At 45.8% G+C, this 16,234-nt stretch overlaps 1 protein-coding gene across 1 annotated transcript in view; it reads right to left on the bottom strand.

The window, feature by feature from the left end:
• Positions 1 to 15,781, bottom strand: part of LOC104618119 (metalloprotease TIKI1-like) — a gene marked incomplete at its 5' end in the record, with an annotated part of 69,442 nt that extends 53,661 nt beyond the window's left edge. The window contains one exon of the mRNA XM_010283638.1: positions 15,221 to 15,781. Coding sequence (XP_010281940.1) covers positions 15,221 to 15,781 — 561 coding nt within the window. The remainder of the gene's footprint in view (positions 1 to 15,220) is intronic.
• Between the last annotated feature and the right edge of the window lie 453 nt (positions 15,782 to 16,234).

The raw sequence follows: 16,234 nt of genomic DNA, 5'->3' as shown, positions 1-16,234 counted from the left end.
GAATGTGGCTTCCAGGCAGCACTATGGCTTTATGGTCCCACTTCATTTCTTGTTAAGCAGGGAAACAGAGAAGAGCTGGCACCTACTCCTTATGGATCTTCCTCCGCAGGTATTGCAGCACTGAATGCAGCCCTCCAAGTCTTTGGTCCCTCTCCCAAGTAGACATAAATTTGGCTGATGTCTGAGGGCATTTGGAACTGACCAGCAAAGGCCTCCAGTACCTCAAGCACACAACAGACCCCTCTGCTTGGTAGTGTCATTTCAGTGCTCCTAAAAGCTCAGCCCATTTGCAGAGGATGTGCAGCAGAAAGCAAACAGCTTTGACCTGCTGCTGCCCCCCAACTCCTGCCCAGCCCCATGCTAAAGTCACAATATCTCTGTTTTGGAGTAATTTCTTGTCCTATTCTCATTGTCAAAAAAAAAAAAAAGAAAAAAAAAAAAAAAAAAAAAGTCTGGTTTCAGGTCAGCATAAAGAAAGACACGTTGGCACTGACAACAAACTTATGAAGCTTCAGCCTGATCTACAGAAAAGATCTTGAAGAAAAAAAGAATCTGGAAGCTGCTTGAAACTGCTTGTCTAGCCCTAATTGCAGATGTCTAAATGCTCCAAATTGGTATTCTATAAGACAGAACAAAATGTACATCGATCCCATGCATGAATCAGCAGCCCTTGAATACTACCTAGCAATCTTTTCTGTTTCAGCGAGCTATTTGGTGGCGATTGAAAGCCTGAATGATGGCAATTCCACCAAGTCCTAAGGAAATTTGTTCAACTGGCTAATTGCCTTCACTATAAATATTGATTCTGATAACTTTTATCTTCAGCAACTAGGCCACTAGACTTAGGGCTTTTGCTGCATTGTCCCTCTTGCTCAGACAGATACCCAAGAATGCCCATGAATACTTGGAGTTTCACTACAAACAACTTCGTAGATCATGTTTCTTTACTCTCCTATTGTACAGGCATGCTCTTCAGGTCCCAAATTAATTGTGTATCTCTTTTCTGACCTTGCTCCAATTCTTCAGCTCTCTCTGAAGTGCTGACACCAGGACTAAGCAGTGTTCCTGTGCTGGGGTCCCCAACACATTTCTCCCCTGCCTCCTACCATTTACCTGAGGACTGCAATCTCCCTCTCAGCAGCAGTACTGGGACTGATAGTCATGCTAGCTAGCTATCTTCCAAGCCCTTTGCACCATCAATGTATTCCAGATAAGGCCTCCAGCCTTGCTAGCTTGACCTCCATGCTTTGCTCCTAGACGAACGGTCTTGCATTTAATGGCACTAGATGAGCCCAACTTTACAGGTGACTCAGCTCTGCTCCCACAGCTGACCCGTTGTTTACCTCCCGTCCATCTGCAGGTTCTCCATGTTTGTGCAAACAATTACTGACAAAGCCACTCTGTAATGCAGGGCCAGGAACCTTCAATACTTCTTCACAAGCATCTTCTAGCTTCCCTCCTCCCTAGTGGAGGATGACTCTCCATCTGCAGCCATTTTATGGGAATGACCACTTCCCCTGGCCTGTTTACAATAAGCCGCTTGAATTTTGTCTAAGTGCGTACTCCTATCCTTAGGAATGAAGTCAGAAGCTTTCAAATCTATGTATAATTATGTCAACATGATAACTTTTATCACCAAAAATCACAGTCTTATCAGGAAGTGGGATCACGTTTGTCTGACAAGGCCATTTTCCTGTTCAAGGGAAATTGGCTAGCATCATCCTGCTTTCTCTCAGCTCTTTAACAGCTGCGCAGCCTATCAGCCTTTTTATGCTTTGAGCAAACTGAAGTTTGTGTAGCCTGACAAGCTACCCACTCATCATCCCAGAATAATGCTGATACAGTAGGTTTTTTCCACTCCCCTGAAGTTTCCCGAGTGCCTATATTAAGGATTCAAAGAGCTCCTTGGCTTAGTCTCTAAATATTCTGGGCTGTAAGTTAACCATTGTTAATGTTTTGTAGATTTAAAAACACTGACATTTAACATTTTTCCTAATTACTGGAAGTAATTTCTTACTGGAGCAGAAAATATTCCCTTATGACCAAGCTATGAATACATGTTCTTCTCCTTTCCAAACACCAAGAAATAGTTATTGGTTATTTCTGCCTTTTCTATTTCATAAGCAACATTTTTGCAACCCTGTTCAGTACAGAGCCTGTACCACTGCTAGGATTTCATGAATCCCCGATACATTTAAAGAAGCCCTTCTTATTGTTCTGAACCCGCTGCCCAAAGGCTCTGCATTGGTACCCTTCAGTTCTCTCATCGATTTCCTCGCAGATTACTTGTCCATGTCATTTCCTCTGTTTTTCCAGTCGTATTTTGGTTTTTGTATTGCTGCTTTCATCTCCTCTGTTAACCAAAACTTTTTTTTTAACTAAAGAATTCATCTTTGTAAATGCAGAATTGTGGTTTCTGAGGGATCTAATACAGGATTTTTGAACAACTCCCAATTATCATTCACATTTTTATGCCTATGTTTTTCCTCCCACTTTATTTGGCCTATAATTATTTTCAGTTTGGGGAAATGGGGCCCTCTTAAAGCACCAAACATACATATTATTGTTTGGGACTATATATTCCTTTTTCACATAGCAAATTAAGTTCATTCACAATTACTTGTCCCTAAGCAAACAGTTCAGTGATTAATTAATTTTTATTAACCTGGATGAAGTCTGAAACTGCATTACTCCAAACCAGCTGTGATTCCTTCTAGATAGAGTGCTATTCACCTATGTGTTTTAGGCAAATAGGTTTCTTCCAATGCTGCAAAAACAAACCTGAAATACCAAAATGGAAGTACAATTTTTCTCTTTCTTCTCCTTTAGCAGATTTTCAAGGAGTTGCTCACCTAGGCATTGTGCAATACTGATAACAAGTACTTGTGCCACACAAGTACTTCCATCCCTGTCTTCTTGTTGATCAGCTACCACCTTGAGCTTTCCATGCCTTCTTCTTTTGACTGACCAATGGCTTCACAGCAAATAAAAAGATACGTGGTGTTTCCCTCTCTTCTTTCTCCATTTCATCCTTCCTAGAAAGCATGGCTGTAGCTACTTTATTTTTAAACATTCCAAACATGCAACTCATCCCACCAGACTCCAGCTATAACAATAGCCCATTTATCTTAATAAACAGGCCTTATAAATTCACACAGGGATGAAACTTGTGATCAAATTACCCTAGCCTAACAAGTTACTGTACAGTGGCTGAGCAGCAGAGACTGTGCAGGAGCCCAGACTTAGGCCATACTGTGGGAATAGCTTCAGCAGTAACGCCTCCATCAGCAGCTCCCAAGTGCTCCTCACATGCCTGCATTTTGCAGGGTCAAGTCTTTGTGCAGGCACTTGGGAAACCGGAAATGCACTGCCCTGTGCAAATGAGGAACTGAAAATGCTCTGTGCTCAAGCTGTCACAGAGGATGGACTGGTGAGAGGCTGGCAGCCAGCAGCCAGACTACAAGGAATGAATCTGCTTAGTTACCTCTCACCAACGCAAGACTGAAAGGTACACTACATGTCTACCAGGTACCCACCATGGTCTCAAGGAGAGTATAGATATACCTCACCTCAGAATGTCTGCAGCTGCTTGAGTACAGAAATCTCAGCCCTAAAAATCCCCAGAGACTATTTTATCTATTTTTACAGGACTTCAGTTCCTCTCTCAACAAGCTACAGAGGGATTTGGTATGTTTGCATTTTGGCAGAAAACCTGAAAGTCCATGGGCAGGAATTTCATCAGGCAAACATCGAAGTCAGGGAGAGTTCTTGTATGATTATAGGCATGAGGTATCACAAAGCTAAGGTTAATCAATACACACAGGTGGCCAAATTGCTGCACATTCCCAGCAGAATGCGTTGCTTTGGCAAGAATAAGGTAAGAGCTTCAAAACTGAGCTCAGAACACCAGCAGCAAACCTCAGTCTGTCTGGTGCTGGCTAAAGGCATGTCTTCCCTGCTGGGACAGCCCTGGTGAAGTGTGCTAGCAGCCACAGTGTCAAGCCTTCCCAAAGCTGCACAGCCCTGAGATGTTTAACAAAAGACCTGGGAGAGTTAGTTTTGTGCTGACTCTGTTCAACCGTGGAAAGCTAAGCTGCTTTAGCCTTCTTTACCATTGGATTCTGACATAACTTACCTGTCCTTCTGGGTGCATGGCAGAGAGGTAAAACTGTGGGAAGACACCAGTGGATTTTGAGCACCTGAGTGATTTAGCCATCTCCCTATTGCAAAACAAGTAGAAGAGAAGCCCAAAGCAGTAACAAAACCTGCTTTTCACCCTCAACTCTTTCTTGAGGTGTACCAGGGAGCCAGGCCTCAACAGTTCGAAAGGTTTGCAGGTGGAGAGGCAGGGAGATGCTTAGGACAGTGTCCAAATGAAAGGTCAAATTTTCTCAGCAGTTAAAAATTTCAAGTAGTTAATCCAGGACCCCCAGCAAAGGTAAAGCTTTTACTTGAATCAACTGAAAATTTGGTCTACACTGCATCAGAGGAATTCGAGGCTCCAGCATCAGTAGCAGGGTCCCTAAAAACACCCCACACTGAGACACATCCAGCAGCACATCACTGCAGAGCTGCAGCTCTCCTGCTAGTTCAGAGCTTCTGTTGTTATTTATATAATTGGTTCCCACAAGAAATCCAAACACTTCCTCTAAGCTTGCAGCTTAGAGGAAGCTCTTCAAAATGCAACAAGATACCAGAAAAGCAAAGCCAGGGAGCTGCATTGATGCAGTCCCATGACGCCCTGCCTCAAGCATAAGTGAAAATAGGCTTCAGCAAGTCCCCTACTCAGCCAAGTGGAGCACACCATGAAACCCATCTCCTTGGTGGGGCTAGGATGGCTCATCCTGCGTGACATCCCAGTAAGCCAACAAGTGCCACTTCTGAAAGGTGAAGGGGGCTAACCATACATGGGATGCTCTCCCCATGAGCCACACATCTCAGTGGGGTCTCTCACTATAGCTATTGCAAGAGGCCAATGTGAGGATACCTTACCACCAGACATACTCAGCAAAGGCATCCAGCACCTCAGCTTTTACCTTTGGGAGACGGGAACATCCATGGGATGATGCTTGCTGTCTGGATCAAGTGGCATTTGGTAGCACCAATTTGTTTGCAGCAAAATCAGACAGATTTGATGCACAGTTGCAAACCCAGTTGATTTGAGCTTTGACAGCCTGATGGTCCATAAAGATGTATAAATATTTTTCTCACAGGGTACTCTTTGGGGGACATGAGGGGAGTGGCACATGCTGATAAATTATAAGTAATTCACACAGAAATTAAGGGTTTGAGTAGATAATATGAAAATCAGACTCTAGCACTGAGTCCACTGATGATGCAGCTTCTGTGCAAAAAGAATCATGCACTGAACGCAAAATAGTTCAACACAAACACACATAAAAGCTGCCATTAAGAAAAAAAAAATTCCTAAAATGTTCTTGTAATGCATTTACCAGACTTCATGTTAGTCAAGTCTGAAATAGTGTATCTTTTTAACCAAAATTTAATCTGAGTTCTGGCCAAAACTAGCAATCGTGCTAATCTTCTTAGAGCAGGGTAAAGAGACTGAGAAATGCACAAGGCCAGCTACCTAAATCTTCCCTTACACAGTTATATCACGGGACTGTGATCACAGTAAATTGCAGACTAAACACTGTTACACATTTGGTTTTAATTGGCAGGGCTGTTCTTAAACTGCATGGGTCAATCCCTTCATAAACCTCTCCCTGGTTTCAGACTCCATAGCCAACTGCTCCCCATGCGCTTCTCTGCTTATGTTTGACCTCTGCATGCTGAAAAAAAGATAAGCCTCATGAAAAGGAAGGAAATGTGGACATCTGTGTGCTCCAGCAGGGACACTGTCAAGCTTAGGTTGGCTGACCTTGTCCTTATCAAATTCCAAGCCCACCTCCTGTTCCCAGCAAGCCAATGGAACTTGAAAGCTTTTATGTCTGAGCATCAACTTTTACTGCCACTTGTCTAAGATCAAGCCTCCAAGCATCCACCCACACAGACTGCATGCTCCAGGAGACTGGACAGATGCACCATGACCTGGAGCATAACCCGGACTGCAGGTGCTGCACACAGGACCATCACACATGCCAGGATCAGGCTTTGGAAGGAAAAGGTTCCCAGGAGCACCATCTCACCTGGCAACCCGGTGGGAAAAGTTGCTGCTTTCTGAGGGCACAGCACACCCAGGAGTGATGGCAACACTCAGAGGCTCAGCCTGCCCTATATTTCTATTCTGACAGTGAGTAGAAAGAGCAGGAGGAAGGAGAGCCTGGCACCAGGCAAGGCCCACATAGGACACCAAGCCAGGCCCCCCAAGTGGATGCACATACTCTGTCCCCACTGGTGCTGCTAGCATAGCTAGCATCTCCAGGGGGAGGTCACGCTTGTTGTTTCAGCTGCTCACTTCAGCCACCCGTCTGGGAAATGCAGCCTCAGTTTCATTTTGGGAAGTGCCTTCCTGCATCTGCCCAGTGAGGCAGAAGCCCAGCACCCTATCTCCAACAGCAGAAGAGCACCCACAAAGCAGCTCTTCCCCTGGCACCTGCCCTGAATTCAATCTGTCAGGGTCTGACTGATGTCTTGAGCCAGAGATGGCACCTGGGACATGAATGAGACTCTGTGGTGTGACTGTCCGTCATCCATCTGTCTAATCCCTTTGAAACTGTTCACACAGCTTGGTGTCACAGCATCCTTCATCCAGGCATGCTGGAAATGGATCATGTCTTGTGAGGATGTGCATGTACCTGCTAAGCCTGTTGCCTAATAATAATTTTATTGAGGGACCTCATCTTTCCCCTATTACCAAAAACAGTGAAGACTTGCTCCTGCTGCTCCCCTTCTGCATTAGGCCAGATAGACATATTAAAACTGTGTTTCAGCCTCCTCATCCTACTTGCAGTCAACATTTCTAACTAGCTAATAAAAGCCTTCATGAAGATTATAGGAAATATTTACAGGATGATAGAAAATTGCAGGTCAACAAGGATAATGGAAACCATACCCTTTCCAAAAGTCCTGATAGCTTTTTTTTTGTGAGCTTTCAAGTTTACTTGGTAAAGGCAATAGCATCAGTGAACAGACTTCTGAATGGAGTGTATGGCAGTAGGAATCTGGAGAAATACGAAACCAACACATCACATACTGAAGACATGGGAAATAGAAATGGTAATTAGTAGACATGAAAATGTAAATGCAGATGAGAAACAACTGTCTAAACTACTGAAGACCTCTGCAGAGGAACTTCTTTATCATACAGCATTCAACATAAATGTCAACAACCCAGAGGGGAAAAAACCCCACAACAAACCTGAACTCTATCATTAATGGATTTTGCAGATAAAACAAAGATCAGGGAACAAAATAATTGGGGAAAGAGAGCAGAACTGCTGTGTAATACTGTGGTGGTCCATTTCCCCCCACCCCCACATTGCTCGATAAGCCTTGGCCTTGGAGCAGAGAGTTTGGTGATTAAGAGTCCCCTGACTGTACCAAGCACTCTTGTGTAGATGTCATCCCCATACAGCCTTGGAACATATCTTATCTAACCATGATTCAGGTGGATCAGTACTAGCATCACTAGGATGTAGAGAATTCTAGCAATTACCAACAAATGATTCGTGGCAAGAATGCAAATTTACTGATGCCTAAAGCCAATCATCTCCCAGTCCTATAAATAGTGGTCCCAAGTGAGCCCCTTTGAGCTCTCCTGGGCCACAGTGGGCTGTGACCAGCACCTCCCTCTGAGTGGATTGCCTCTCGGAGTCCATGAACCCTCAAGTTCACGATCAACTCGGAGGCTCGGCTGTTCACACGTTGAGCGGTGCAAAGCATTCGATGTGAGTGTTCGACTGAATTCGAGGGGGATATCTAAAGGTACCTTTGTACATATCTATCTCTTCTCTATATATCTCTTTATGTGTCTGATCTTGATATGTTGCTATGATTTGATACTGTGATTTATCTCAATATCATTAACCTTAGTAGGTTTTAGGTTAATTATGTTACGAAGTGTCATGTGATTTGATATTGTGATTTAGCTCAGTAGTGTTAGTGAATTTGATTGCTGTTACTTTGTATCAAATTGTTGCCATCCTAACGTTACACCAAACACTACACCAGAATCCCAGGTACTCTACCCCTTTAGCCATAAACTGTTGACCAAGTCTGGGACTAGGATTGGATTCAGCCACAGCTAGACTCCTCTCTGAGAAGGAGTTTAGAAAGCAAGTGGGTCCGCTCTGAACCTTGTGACTCAATGGAAGGGCATTCCTTTACTTTCCTTACCTAAACTTACCCATAAACCATTGACCAAGTCTGGGACTACAGGTGCATTTCGATCCACTATGAACCTCATGACTCAACAGTGAGGGTCCCCCTTACTTTCTCTCCTCAACATACATATAAGCCACATTAACCCGATTCAATCCACAAGTAAATCATTCCAATCTAGTTGTAACTTGGTCTTTCTTTGTATACCTTTTCATGTTAAATAAGTAATACTTAAGAGTGAACTTTGCCATCGAATTCTCTTAAGTTGTACCTTTTTACAAATTTATATTAAAATCATTTGCTTTCTGATATCTTTGGCAGTGATTCTTTAAGTAGTCTAAACCACTCATTCGCAAAAAATGGGAAACTCTTATTAAAATGAAGATTGTCTGCTGGCTTGCCCGTTTGTCTTGTCCACAGAGTAGACAGAGACTGGACCACAACAACAAGAGTAACACTCTCTTTCCTGGGAAGTGGTGAGAGTAAAAAGGACTTTGAATCCCCCAAGCATGAGCTCTCAGAAAATCACTGTACCTGAAAAAGCCGCAGACAAATCTAGATACATAAACAAAGAAAGATGAGGACAGTGACAATATCACTGTGCAAAGCACACGTGTGACTGCCACAACACAAGACAGATGCTGCTAGGCCTGGTGAGAGCAGAGGGAACAGTTAACACATAGAAAACATGCCCCGCTGGGAAAGGCTCAACAAGTTCCCTTTTAAAAGACAAACTGATTATAGTTACAGTACTGGCACAAGGTGAAGAAAGCTGGTAGCAGAGGCTCTTTGGTGGAATACAAACCCTCACAAAAATCAAACAGCAGAAAGCTGAAACTGGACTTCTGGGTATTCTCAATCTGAATGTGTCAGGGTTTGCTGAAGAAAGCTAAAAATTAGTCTCTGGAACCACTACCGTGAGACAGAAACCCAGTCACTGGGATGCACAAACCAAGTGGGATCCCCATGGACCTGGCAATCTAGTCTGGGCCAAAAAGGAACCGTCCTACAGCTGCACGGGAGGGTGACAGCAGTGCAGTCTACTTAGATCAGAAAGGAAGTTGTCTTCTATGACTCTGCAGGCATGTGCCTTTAGGTTGTCCAGGTGGGTTGCACCCTTGCTGTCCAAGGGAAAAGCTGGCAGCTAGAGTCTCACACTTTGGGTTTAGCAACGGGCAGTAAGTAGTGAGCCCTCAGGATCAGGCATCAGATGGAGCCACAGCATGAGGGCCACCATGACTGATCACCGTAAGTCTGCACCAAGGCCTGAGAACATGCAGACCAAAGGTTAGCACAAAGGCATCTGACAGCCTGACCAGCATATGAGCCAAACCTACATCCTCTCCTTGCTCCACACTCCTCACTGTTGGTTGAGTTGCTCCAAAAAGCATCCAGCCCAGAGCTTCTGTGTGCTCCCTTGAGTGGGCTCTGATGCCCAGGGCTCCCTCTCAGACTGCTGACAGGGCTATGCTCCTCTGCAGCAACAGGACTGTCACCCAAAGCTAGAGGATCTCAAGAGTCACGGAGTGTGTCTGCCAATCAGCCCACGAGCCTCGTGCTGACTTGTCAGAGGAAAATGGAATAACCCAGTCATGAGCACTCTCAGAGTGGTGGACACAACTCACCGCCCAGCCCTCGCTAACTGGGAAAAGAGGAAAGTGGCATGCTCACATTGTAACACTGGGGTCCATGGGAGCTGCAAGGAGAGATGAAGCCACATTTACGCTCTGACATCTTCTGTTTCTACTGTGTAATGTGCTGAGAAAAGGGCACTTTTAATGGGAAAAATCCAGCTAGTTGATAGGCGCACAGACTGCAAATGCAAGATTTAATGGCACACGTAACCAGTGCAAACCAGTGCCACAGCTAATCCATAGTTTGGGATTTCAAAGCCCTGCCACAGAGTCCATGCTGTCTGAAACAAAGTCTCCACCCTTCTGAGTGCAGAAACAGCAGATCAGCAGCTGAATTCCTCCTTTTACTCTCACTGAGGGAAGAATCCTGAACTCCCCAGGTAGTTAATAAGATCTTAATTAAACTCTAATTATGACAATAGAAATGCGAAGCCTTAGCTATTTTAGTTCCCACCAGTCAGCCCATTCCCCATCCCTGATGTCTAGACATGGAGGCTGCAGGTGTGTCTACACACAAACTGAAAACAAAAACAAATTTAGGTCACAGACTCCAGCAGCCAAAGATGCAAATAGAATCAATTCAGTTGTTTCAGCTCCAGTTCATGTGCAGAAAACCCTGATGTTCCCATCACCTGAGGAGGAAGGGCTGTTCCTGATGCATACATCTTGAAGTTACACCCTCAGGGCAGAAGATGCAATCAGGTTACCACAAGTAGTGTCCAGTCCAACTTGTTCAGCAGTAAGTGCCCTGCTCCTCTATCAGCTCTTTCATCAAGCAACTTCTCTCCACTTTGCTCCAACTTCGGATCTGAGTTACTTGCAGAGCTCCTACCACATGCCTCCCCTTGCTTTTTCTTTCTCTGAGGTTCTCTGTTACTGCTGTTGTCAAAAGTGAACCTGAACCAGGGTCTCATGAATGGAAACACTGCCAGATATGACCTCATCACCCTGGAAACTAAAGGCAAACTGATCAGCTCAATGTGGCAAAAAAACCCTTTGTTTGAAATGAGAAGACTAAGCACAGTTCACTCCAATTTCCTACCATATCTTTTGGGCCTAATTTCAAGCCACCACTGCTGTTTCTCTAACCTCCTTGGAAAGGGAAAAAACCAAACCAACCAGCTACCCCCTCCACACGTAACAAGGCAGTGGTGTCTTGGCTTCCTTCTTTCCCCACAGATTTGGACTGCTTCTAAATAATATTTTTTTTACCAGGGTCTATCAAGGGTGGCCCTTTCACCCAAGTGGGTACATACATTAAGCAAGAAAAATGATGTTGCTGTTAAATCAGGAGGGTTGTATTTACTAAGCAGGTATCTATAGCCCTCAGAGTTGTGTTAGTGGTCCAGAACTTGGAAGAGCTGGGAACCCTTTAGAGGAAAGCAGGAATCTCTCAGCACTTTGTTGCTTGCAGGAGTTGCTCTGAGTAGAAACATGAACAATTCATGTCCTAATTAATGCCAAATTCTCAATCCTAGAAGTATTTGCTTTATTTTCTATGTGTAACTAACTGCATGAGGAAGTGGCTGAAAGATGCATGACAAGACTTTCAAATGCTCAGTCCCAGAGCTGAACCAGGATTTCAGGAACAGTCAGTCCTTAGTGACTCCATGCTTTCTGCTGCCAACCAAGCAGCTTTGAAGACTACTGTTGAAGATGTAGCTATGTATTCAGATGCTCAGGTAGGAACAGAATGCTGTGGCAAGGTCTGGACACAGAAAAGCCACACGGGGAATACAATTCTCAAATCAGTAACAGCTAATAGGTAGGGTCTTCCATCAAGTGTCCCAAGCTTGGAGAAGCCAAACTGGCCAGGATCATGGCTAGGAAGTGTTGATGGCTACACAGCGTTTACACGCTTAAGCCTTGGTTCCACGCAGAGGGCAGACACAAGCCCACACTTCTTATGTTCCAGCTCAAACTGGTCTGCGAGAACACAGCCTGGACACCACGTGAGTGTGCCAGAGCACAGCCTGTTTACAAGTGCATGGCATGGTACGGGCCAAGGCCAGCTCATTTTCCAAGTCAATACCAAACCAATATTCATGACACTATAGCTGGAGCCAACAGCAAAACTACATGGGCTTTAGGCTGGAGCACTAATGCCTCTAATCCAGGAAACATGTAAGCGCATGCATAACTTGAAAGGAACAGTTGGGAGGTCTGAGGGACTGACTGCAGTACTGGAAGTCAGCAGCGGTAGACTGTGTACAGCTACAAAGCCTTTTATCTACTAGAAGCCCAGATTCTGCTGCTGCATGCTTATAGGGTATCACAACAAGAGAGGCACTACCCATGAAAGAAGGTGGAGTGGGAGAAAAAAGTCTTTAAGACAAACTAGGATAGAAACAGCATGAACCAGGAAAACAAACACCCTGGACCTGGCATGGAGACAGACTAATCTTTCCATACTCCCTAAAGTTGCATCGATCTTGGAACAACAGAGGGGGAGTAAAGTATTTCACAGATTGTGTACACATCACTGTGTACCATACAGAAATTATACTTTTATGGCCTGGCTATGTGGGCAGCCAGCCTGAGCTGAGCAAGAACAGAGAGATTTGGCAGGTAAAAGAAGAGACTCATAAAACAAAAGAGGCAACTGGAACAAATACAGCCAAAGAAACAGAATCACATGACAGGCAGTGTTAGCTGTTTTGTGTGGTGTTTGTTGTTTATTTTATTTTTTTCCTCTCTCTCCTCACAAGGAGAAGAAGGAATTCTCTAGTTTGTCTGCACTTTGCAGTTACTGAGCATTGTACAACTCCATGGAGACAATCAATGATAAACTGTTCCAGACCTTCACCTGCAATAACATACCCACACCAACCAGGCCTGTCCAATAGTACGGAGCAAAAGAGAGACCTAGCTACTAACGATGTATTGCTTGTAATTGGACTGGGTGTCTTCACCAGGTGGTACAACCATGTTGTAAGTGAAAGAAAGAGCAAACCCTATGCAGAAACATAAACTGAGAGCACTAAACTTGCTTCTCTGCCAATTAAATCATCTCTCTGTGACTCTGCTGCAACAGAAAGGTATTTCTTGCACAACGTTAGACCATTCCTTACAGTTTTCTGTCCCCATTTTCCCCAGCAGCAGTTTAAGTCGTCCCTGTGTGTTCGCTCACTTGAAAGGCAGACACAGAAGTGGTCCGATGCTGGGGCTTCCCAGACAGCAGCACTATACCAAAGGAAATAATTTTCAAAGAGACTATTTCAAATCCTTTGCTTGGTTTATATTAAACACAGAATTAACTCAACTTGCCTGAACAAACTGAGCTCTGAAATCAAAGATTTACAGAATTGCCAACCATGAGAGTTCACAAGTCAGGTTCTGAAACAACTATGAAATTGGCTTAGACACATAAAAACCATCTGCCTGTGGTTCTCCTTTTCTTGAAGCTGCCTGTACTGGAAATCTAGTAGTGGGTAGAAGTGAGGGTCTGAATTTGCGGTGCAGTAGCTGCCCCAGGCCTGCTCCCAAAAGGGACAGCCTGCTCCTTCCCCCGGAAGTGAGCAGGTGTGAGGGGAGCAGCAGCTTGCATGATGCTCATCTCCACCCACTGTGGGGTCATCATGGGCTGTGATTTTCACAACTAAAGCTAAGTTTCTTCTGCAGTTCTGGTTACTTGGACACCCTCAGCTGGGCTCTTGCAATAAATGTCACGAGGCTGGGCAAGCTCACACAGCCTCCCAGTTCACGTGGTATTTATTCCACCTGCAAAACAGCACAGCAACAATGGCTCTTCAGAGAAAGCTGCGTGAAGGCCTAAAGTAAGTGCCAACTGTTGCACGAGCTTAACAGCAACATGGTTTGCAACCTGTATTTTTCTGCCTCCCTACCACTTTCTTACAAGGCAGCAGAGAAAGCACATGCCCCCCACTTTCTATCATGCTAAACTGGAGGGGCAGCGCCAGCAAAAGAAAAACGCGGGCAATAAGGTTAACAAAGCCTTAACCAGATAAAAGGTGGAGGAGATGGGACTTCCCAGCCCATTCCTAGGGTGGCTGCAAGCAAACAGCAATAGCACAAGGATTCAAAGGACAGTTAAGCAAAACACTCGAGATGCAAATGAGGCCACCCAGCTCCAAACAGCAGAAGAGAGGAGTGCAGATGCCCTGCCTGCAGTTAAGGACAGCACAAGTGATGCAGCCTGGGCTGCCATACTACTCCCTGCACCGTGGACCCCACCAAGACTGGCTGGGGCAGCAGCACATCTGACATCTGCCCCAAGCTGCTGTCCCTGCCCTTGCCGGGCTGCATCTTCCCTGCTGCTCCTTCCCTTCCAGCACGGGACACTGCATCAGTGACAGGACAGGCTTCAGGATGCAGGGGAAAGTGTCAGGCATCAGCTGAAACTCCCCAGCACCATGATCAAAAGTCTCCCCACCTTGGGCTACCAGGGCAGGCTACAACAGCAGGTCTCACCTATTTCTAAGAAAACACCACTTCCTCTCCCCAAACTAGCACCTCCCTGCAGCAAAGGTACCCCAGCCCAGAAAGCAATCTTATGCCTGCACTGGACAGGCAGAGACAGTGACAGATGCTGCTCCCTGGTGTATCTCATTCAGAGAGGAGAGCTCACGACCACCCCATTCAACACGTGGACAACACAGAGGTTGTTCTTCTTGCCTGGTGTGACACTGCATGAACGGTGTTAAACTCCAGCTTGGTTGCAAACGCAAAGGCACTTGCACAGGGCCCTGCACTAGGCGGTGGATCTCCCTGCAGGAAGCTGTGCTGACCTTCACTTGGTCTCAAAGAATGGGAAAAAAAAACAAAAACCCACACCAAAACCAAAAAACACTTTTCCTAATGTAGAGAATGGGCCTCTGTTTGTGAGGGCACTGAGAGATCCACTGGGATACTTTTCCAACCAGCGGTTACCTCTCAGCTTTACTCACAGTGCCCCTGCTCCCCGCCAGGTGATCACACCTTTCTTCTTAACTAGCTATTACAAAAGCAAGTTTAGACACCAAGCCTGCCCTGGGCTCCTGCAGGGAAGCCCCACTAGGGTCAGAGAGCAGACATCCAACAGTCCAGTGTCTCTTAGCGTGGAGGCTGCCCACAGAAGAGGAGAGGGGTCTCCCCAGGCCAGGTCTAAATGAATTTAGGACATGGCCTGAACTCCTACAGCTAGCAAACTCTCCCGAGGGCACAGGCAGAGGCATGGGTTGCCAGAAGCACATGTGAGTCTTTGGGTAGGAGAGCATTTACCCCATGCTCCAGCCTATGTTCTTGCTGCTGGGATATCCAACCCGAGCAGCCAGCCTGGCACCCTGCACACCACTCCATCTCACCTGGGAGAAGTTCAGCCCATTGAGCGGGTGGCACTGCTCCTCCACCTTCTCCACAGCACCTGTTTGCTTTCTCAGCCGCTCCGCTTCCTGGGCCAGGTACAGATCCAGGACAGGCACACCTCGTGACTTGATGTCTACCTCTGTCAGAGAGTTCACCATCAGCATCACCCATACTGGTCTCTTTCGTTCCCAGTTGCCAGCAATGGCATTGAAGAGGTAGTCTGCATACAGCCCTTTGCCCCGCTGGTCTGGGGTCATCCAGGATGGCATCATGAGCTTGACGTACTCCAGGTGCCGCTTGAGCCGGCAGTAGATGTCACGGGGCAGTACGTCCTGGAGGTTCTTCCCCTGCGGCAGGAGCTGGCAGCTGGTGAGAGCTGAGATGGTGTAGGGGTCAGTGAGGTCCAGCTCAAAGTACACGATGTGGCTCTGCTGGAAGGCCTTCTTGGAGTTCTCTGGGATGAAATCCCAGACACGTGTGTATGGGACATGGATGGTGCCAAAGAAGTAAGATGGGGGATCTCTCTTGATGGTCCACAGGAAGGAGTTCAGCTCACTTTGCTGGGGGAGAGGGAGACACAGCTCAGTAAATACAGACACTCATGCTGGGCCACTGCAGTAGAGGGCTTAAGGAAAACATGGAACCAAGCCATCAGGTCACCTGACTCAGCACCTTGCCAGCACGGACTTTTCCTAAAGCAGCTTTGCTCACACAGAGTCCCCTTCGACCATCCTTTTTCTGAGGTCTTCAGGTCAAAATTCAATTTTCATTAATTAAAAACACAAGAAGATTGGCCCTGGCTTTTCCCTCCTGAAACACTGGGTCTTCCCACCAGTAATGTCACCCTGGCTCATCACCTGAGTAACTGCCAAAACCAGCAGCAAAGCAGGCCATGCTCCAGGTAAAACGCTTATGCAGCTTCCACCTTTTATTGAGTCAAAAGCTGTCTGCTGAAGCAGAGTAGGCCAGCACAGTTTCAATCACCTTCACCTTGATGCCTCTAACTTCAGCAC

This window comes from Phaethon lepturus, unplaced genomic scaffold, assembly GCF_000687285.1.
Source record: "Phaethon lepturus isolate BGI_N335 unplaced genomic scaffold, ASM68728v1 scaffold7663, whole genome shotgun sequence".
In the NCBI taxonomy this organism is placed as follows: Eukaryota; Metazoa; Chordata; class Aves; order Phaethontiformes; family Phaethontidae; genus Phaethon; species Phaethon lepturus.
The sequence above is the reverse complement of the archived record's forward strand: the minus strand, read 5'-3'. Positions and strand labels throughout refer to the sequence as shown.